The sequence below is a fragment of the Rhinolophus hipposideros genome (assembly GCF_964194185.1).
Source record: "Rhinolophus hipposideros genome assembly, chromosome: 11".
Taxonomy (NCBI): Eukaryota; Metazoa; Chordata; class Mammalia; order Chiroptera; family Rhinolophidae; genus Rhinolophus; species Rhinolophus hipposideros.
The window spans coordinates 20,579,266-20,586,695 of record NC_138057.1 but is presented as its reverse complement, the minus strand read 5'-3'; the positions used below and the strand labels follow the sequence as shown (position 1 = coordinate 20,586,695).

General features: G+C 37.7%; 1 protein-coding gene across 2 annotated transcripts in view; it reads left to right on the top strand.

Moving 5' to 3' along the window:
- The first annotated feature begins 606 nt into the window (after positions 1-606).
- Positions 607-7,430, top strand: part of ADAMTSL1 (ADAMTS like 1) — a 385,708-nt gene continuing 378,884 nt past the window's right edge. For both annotated transcript variants that reach the window (XM_081066820.1, XM_081066819.1), the window contains exon 1: positions 607-741. In XM_081066820.1, the coding sequence (XP_080922946.1) occupies positions 679-741 (63 nt within the window). In that variant the 5' untranslated portion in view covers positions 607-678. The remainder of the gene's footprint in view (positions 742-7,430) is intronic.

The window sequence follows — 7,430 nt, the reverse complement described above, 5'->3', positions numbered from 1 at the left end:
AAAACTAATAGTCTCCCTTTTCCAAGTCAGGGGGAAAATAAAGAGGAATTTTATGGACGACGAATAAAGCCTTTGTACAGAACACGTTGAAAGGGCACATTAAGTCAGTTTTTGTCTACGATTCTTTCCCTTTATGGCATATGTTATATATTGACAGGGATTAGGTTTCTCTCCTGAATGGAACAATACGGAGTCACAGGGAGCTACTGTACTTTACAAAGCAACAGGGACAAGCAAATGGCAAAGAGAAATGTATCTCACGCAGAACTAACCAGGTTAGTTAACAGCACAGGGCTTTGCTTCATCTCTTGCAATTCTGCATCTCGTGCATTTCTCTTCTCGCTCTGCTGCGCGCTCTGCTCTCCTTTCTTTTTCGTCCTTTTCCCCCAGTTTTTTGCTCGCACTGTTACACTTTCTCTGTCCCCCTGGCTTTGTTATTCAGCATGTCTGATTAGCAGGAGCCTGATTGGCTGGCTGCCTGCTCCGAGAGAGATTCCATTCAGCTTACCCCCCACCCATCCACCCACCCACCCACCCGTAGTCAGGAAATGTGAGCGGGGCTGATGGAAGCTGATAGGCAGGGCTGGAGTGTTAGCACCAGTACTGGATGTGACAGCAGGCAGAAGAGCACTTAGCAGCTTATTCAGTGTCCGATTCGGATTCCGGCAAGGATCCAACATGGAATGCTGCCGTCGGGCAACTCCTGGCACACCGCTCCTCTTTCTGGCTTTCCTGCTCCTGGTAAATGCCTTTTCCTTTCTATATGTTGCTACTGCCATTTAGTCTGGGTGCTGTTGGGGTGGTGTGTGTGTGTGTGTGTGTCTTTATCTTCAAACAGCAGGTAAACTAATTTATATGATTAAAACAAAAAAACTTATTTTAGAACGTGAACCCCCACTTCCCAAGCAAAATAAAGTCTGCAAGACTTGGTGGGATTAGAGGTATCTAATCTTCTCGAGACATGAACTTCGGGATAGATTGCATAGACTTGGTGAGCGGGGACTGTCTAAATGGTGGTGTGTATGCTTGGAATTTGGGTGACAGGAGTCCTAAAATCAAACTCACTCACTGTGGTGGTCCTGGAATTCTTTTGAAGGATGGGCTCTGAGGGGCTCTCCCCCACTGCCACATAGGAATTCTTCTCCCTCTGTGAACATGTGCTACAGACCAGGTAGAAGAGGGAATGAGAGCCTCTTTGCAGCCAACCCAGATTATAGCTCATAATTACTGCAAGTCATCTATGGATACAAGTTAATGCTAGTATTTATGAATTGAGGATTATGGTCTTTGATCTCGGATCTGCTTTTGAAGAATAAAATGCTGACTTTCTGTACGGCTCCTTTCCACAGTCACAGTGATAAGATGCTCTGCTTTTGAACATCAGCACACACTGCATTTTTGACTCAAAGTAAATGTTCCATTGTGACTCATACTTGGTTTTATGGGCAGAAAATGAACATTTACTGTCCAAAAAAAATCTACACTCAAAATATTAATAGCAATGCACATTTTTTAAACCAGAGTGTTCTGGGCAGGCTGCTTAGTAAACCTCATCTGAAGGGTTGATTCCAAAATTTGCACACACTGATTCCAAACAAACGTGATTGTAGCTCTCCCTGTCACATTTATGGCATGCCAGCACTCACTTCCTCAGAAGGTAACAAGGCAGGAAGAGAACAAGGTAAAAATGCAACAAATATATAGGTTGCATTGATTCATGGATGGTGAAGGAATGTTTTGTTCTGATTAGGCTCTGACAAATTTGATCTGCACTATAATTACGAAGAAAGGAAGTAAGCCATTTGGTACAAATTGAAAAACTCCAGGAAGATTCATCAGCGAGTAATCAGACAGTGATTAACTATTTTATACATTCCCACTTATTTGCATCATTGTAGCCAAGAAACCATAATGCTACATTGCAAATGCTATAAATGTAGAAATGTATTTTTAAGTTTTTATGGAAATTTAAAGGCGAGCTGAATTTTAGGCATGAATGGACTGTAAGCTTTAGTCGCTCTGAGTAATATAAAAAAGCAGAATGTTTAGGTGTACTTTATGACTAGTGAACCCAGCAATTTATGAAAGGTGTCTCATTTTTTCCATATGGGACATGTTACTTATATACACACCGTTAGTTTGCCTCCTCTTTCCTTCTTTGTGATTTTTTTTTTAAACGTGTATTTTCCCGTTGAATTGTATCATAAAACAAATTACCAGCACACATTACTTTTTGGTATCTTCCATATGAAGTATGATCTCATTATACTTTGGAAAAACTTTTCCGTTTAGGAATAGATTGTTTTGCTACTCATTTGGTAAGTGCATTATATTCCTCTTTGAAATCTTGAGTGTTCATGTATGTATTTGAGCATATAATGAGACTTACGTGGAAAAAAAGGAGTCTGCTTATTTCAGTTAAAACATAAAACATGTTTTCTTTTTAATTACAAGAATTGTTTTGTGAGGCTAAAAGGTAATCAAACCTGGGTTTGTTTTATGCCTGTATTTAAATGAACTGGGATTCTGAGAGTTATGCTAGAAAAGAAAGAGAACTGACTGGTGAGTGCCAAGATACATCCCTCTGCAGAGTGATAACAGCATTAGTAATACCTGCCATGTATTGTGTGTCTAAAAGTGCCAAATGCTAGACCAGTTGTTTGAAAACCATTACAAGGCATCATCACAATAACCTTGTAAATAAGACATTTTAAAGTCCATTTTACAGCTAAGGAAATAAGCTTATATTTGAGCCCCCAAATCAGACATGTAATGGAGAAAAAAAATAACCTGATTGCTTTGTACTATGGTTATAAAATGTTTAGCAATGATTGAAGCACTTATGTAGGTTGGTCTTTTATCTTTGTGATATTTAGGCTTTTTGCACCATATTGGCCATTAAAGCTATGTACAATAACATAAGCACTTGCTATACTTTCTCATTAACTGCCCCCTTTAGCTTTGCAGCCCAAATTCAATTATTGGCCTAAGAGAAAGTGACCTTTAGCCTGATCAGTAGTTGACTTAGAACTGGAAGTGTGATGTTGTCAACTCAACCTTCAATCTAGATAGAGAAATTGAACTAGTTGGCTTGTTTTCTTCTGTAATTGTTTTATACATTACAAGAGTCTATCTACTTTAAGAGTTAAGCAATTTTAAAGATCCCTTGAACTTCATTGGAAAACATTCTGTTTGTTCAGTGGTAAGCCACTTTCTACTTCAAAACAGCCTTCATATCACTGACAGCTGAATCGTCTGTATCATGACCTGGTTCTTGAATGTGTACAAATATCAAATGTTCATCCTCGGTTTTGTCAAAGCCCTTTCCCCTTGAGGCATTATTCCTGAGAAAATGAGGTCCTTGTGTCTTTTGTATCTATTTTAGGTTACCACCCATATTTTCATGCAAAGCTCACACATCATAGATTTATTTTTTATTCTGGACGCAATAGGACAATAGTACTAATCAAAAGATTTTCAGGTCAAATGAAGCCACACTGAACTTTACCCATCTTCCCACCCTGCTTCCCTTTTTCATTCTTCCTCTTTTGTCCCAATTGTTTAGATTTAAAAGAATGTGGCAGAAACCATGACCAGCCATTGACATATGTGTCCATCCAAACTTAAAGTCAAATCACTTCTTGTCAGAAAGGCATTTAATGAAATTTGCATTTGCTTTTTGTTTCTTTTAAGTGGTTTTAAGCTCTTTAGCCTGCTATTGTGGAAGTTGCAAGAGTAACACTTGGAATTATAATAAAGTACATGTGTTTTTCAGTTGAATTTCTTTTTCTTCTCCGCACTAATTTATACATGGAAACTAGTCAAACACAATAGCCCATTCCTTTCAGTCACTCTGGCACTCTCCTCCACTATTATCTAAGTGGATCTATCTTGGATGGCGAGAAGCACCATTAGCTTGTGGAATGAATGTTAAATCCCTTATTTACAGCAGATTGTGGCCTACTCCAATAAGAGTGAGGGAGTCTGTGTGTGTGTGTGTGTGTGTGTGTGTGTCTATGTGTCTATGTGCATGAACAAGCATCTTTCTCTACCTGTTCACTCTACATCTATTTCTCATGCCTAGACTGTCTTTAAATCAAGCTTAAGGATTTTTTACATAAATTTGCAAAACAATTTTTTAAAAAATTATTTTCTTCATGTTTTTGTGAACTTTCTTGTCTAGACATGGTCAGCAGCATTTTTATTTTCTCAGGCTGCTGTTTTTAGTGTTTCAGTCTGTTGAGGACCACTTTCTGGCCTCCGTCATTATTTTCACATGAACCAGTTCTGTCGCTTCATATAAGTTGAGGAAAGTATGTCCAATAGTGGTCACTAGTGAACTACAAAAGAATCCTGTTACACCAGGAAAATCTTTCCTTGAAAGACTACATGGATATTGAAGACTTTGGAGAGAAAGAGAGAGAATGAATAAATGAATGCATTTGTGCATTTCTACAAGTATCGATACATGTTGATTCCCCTTTACCAATATGTGTGAATATGCTGAAAAGGAATTCTCTAGCACACCATGTGGTAGGCTGTTACTCAGACTTAGGAACTGCACAAATTCATTCTTATATGCTTACAACAGAGTTAAAGTCAGGGTTTGTGTAATTTTAATCAGTAAAGTATAGTTAATACCTTGAGTTGCTTTTTTTAACCCAGTTTATGTTGATGCATTTTGCACAGAATTTGTGGTTGGATCAGAAGTGGTCTGATGTTTTGCTTCTCCCCTTTATTATGGCTTAATCAAAATATACTTTTAAACTCTTTCAGGAAAAAGATAGTGTCCTGTGAATTTCAGCATTTCCTACAGCACCAAGTAGAGTGTTTTGTGTATATATACATCAAAACTATTTGTGAACTAAATTAAGAGAAGAAAGGACTTATAGAGACTATTACACAGTTCTCTAATCCTCCATATACTGCCTGTTTCCTGACTTCATACAGAGTCTAGTTTCTTTGGTCAAGTGACAGCTCTGCTTTGAGTTTGTCTATTTCAGGCTTCAAGTATAATTATTTAAGTTTCTCACGTCTAACTAAGTTGCATTCTTCACTTCTCTTGTTGTGCATATTCTACTGTTCTTGTAGTCTCAGGAGTAGAGTGACCCAGAAGTGACCTCTTCATAGCATGAAAACTGTAGTCTTTTCTGGAGTGAGAGCATTCCTTGCCTCATCAGAATAACCCACTGGTTAAGTGTGTTGAGATAATCATAGGAAAATGTGTCTAAATCAAGTTTTACAGTCTTGCCATTTTTACTAATTTTCTTCTTCTTAAGAACTGGCTTCGAACTTGGTGTTTTCTCCAGAATGAGACAAATTCATGTCATTTTTCTGTCTGCATCATAACAACTATACCATGTGGTTGAATTTTGGCTTGATTGGCAGTACTGGCTCATGAGTGGCTTAGCACTGGCATACCAGGGGTGATGTCAGTCCTAAAGGATCCTAATTGAAATAGGCCAGCACAGCTGTGTGGGGAGACTGCCTGCTCACTGGGGTAAGCTGTTGCTATCAACCTCTTCTTTCCATGAGCTCAAAAATAAATGACTAAATCTCCCCAATTCCTGAATTTCAAGATTAAGACCTACATTGAATAAAGCTTAACTGTTCTGGTTTCCCCTCCTTGGGACTTTGCTAACTGGATCACCCTGCTTGTAGGACAGTTAGAAGTTTTCTGGCCATGTCACAACGAGGAGCCGGTGGTAGTAGCCTGCAGCCAGCAGTGACCTCTGGCTTTTTATTTGTTGTATTTTCAGAAGCTCAGTATTTATAAATCCATTTGAATGTTTTTCGGCATTTGTTAATGGTGTTTATTTCAGTTATATAAACATATCTTATCTCATTAACTATTGTAACCTTCATTTGAAGAAATACTGTTATTTCTGTGTTTGACTACCCTCACACCAAATCCCACCAGTGTATAGCTGCACATACAGGCAGTGTTTAGTGATTATTTTTCAGAGGCATAAATAATTAATTATATTCTTTACAACGTTTTAGATGTAACTTCGTCTACTTCTTGTGCTTCCTTTCATTTATCTCTGCCATGGTACATCTCATATGGTACTTACATTTCTGTCTACTTCACAAAAGTGTGGGTGACAACAGGAGTGGCTTGTTCTTCCTCTATCAGAATGTCTGGTAATTAGATCTCAGTAAATGTTTTTGGATGAATGAATAAATGGATACATATTAATAAGAATGACTTGGCAAGAAAAGGCGAGAAGAAGGCAAATTACAAGTAGCCAGGGGAAATGTAAACATCCATTTCACATGGAAGCATTTTGCTGATTCTGGCGTTGGTAAGACCAAGTCAACAACTCTAATAACTTCCAAAAAGAAGACATACTCATATACTTTGTTTCTCTCTCTCTCTCTTAAACATACACATCTACACAATGAACTATAATTAATATTCCCTTTTGCTGTTGTTAATTAGGATGAATTGTACACATTTCATGTCTTTTTAAATCTATTTAGTTCTCAACTATTTTTCCTTTTATAAAATTGATCCTCAGGAAGAAAACTCATTTGTTTTTACCACTGGGCACAAAGATAAATTATATTTCCCAGCCTTCTCTGTGATTGGATGGTGCGATATCATTGAGTTCTAGTCCATAGATTATACAGAGGGTGCCAAAAAAATGTATACACATTTTAAGAGAAAAAAAAGCTATCAAAATTGTAATACTCAATGTACTCGTATACTGATAACAAAAGATGAATATAAGTCATGTTTGACTTCTGCAATTACAAGAGGTGCTCAAGGTGGTTACCATCAGCCTCTAGACACTTCTGATTACAGCGAACTACTACTTGTGCAATGTTGACCAAAGTGTCCATTGTATACTTTTTTTGGCGCCCCCGGTAGTTAGAAGAATGGCAGTTCTAAGCCTGACATCTCCAATATAATCCTCTAAGCAACAAGCACTCTTTCTTTACATGCCTGTTGGATGCAGATCATTAAAGAACTTTAAGACTCTAGAGAATGGCAAAGCCACCAAATGGAAGGCATCGGTCCCTGAATGACTACATGGAGCAGAGCCCCACATCGCCACTCTCATAGAGTTACATTTGTGAACATTCATTTAACCATGAGCAAGAAATAAACATTTATTGTTTAAATTGTTAAAACACTGAGACTTGTGGGAAGATGTTACTTGTATACTGAAAATCTTTCAAAATAACATATGCTTCAAATTTAAATGACATGTATCTAGTACTCACTGATACTAACACTAATAAGTACTAATATGACATTCCATTTGTTATATGGGAAAATTGAAATAAGAAGATGTCATGTCATCCTAATGGCGGTTTACAACTTAGACTGTGCTAAGTACTTGGGGGTATGTGCCAGTACTGTAGGAAAAATATGAAAATGGGTTCACGTCCATTTTTCAAACATAGAATACAACAGTGAGTGA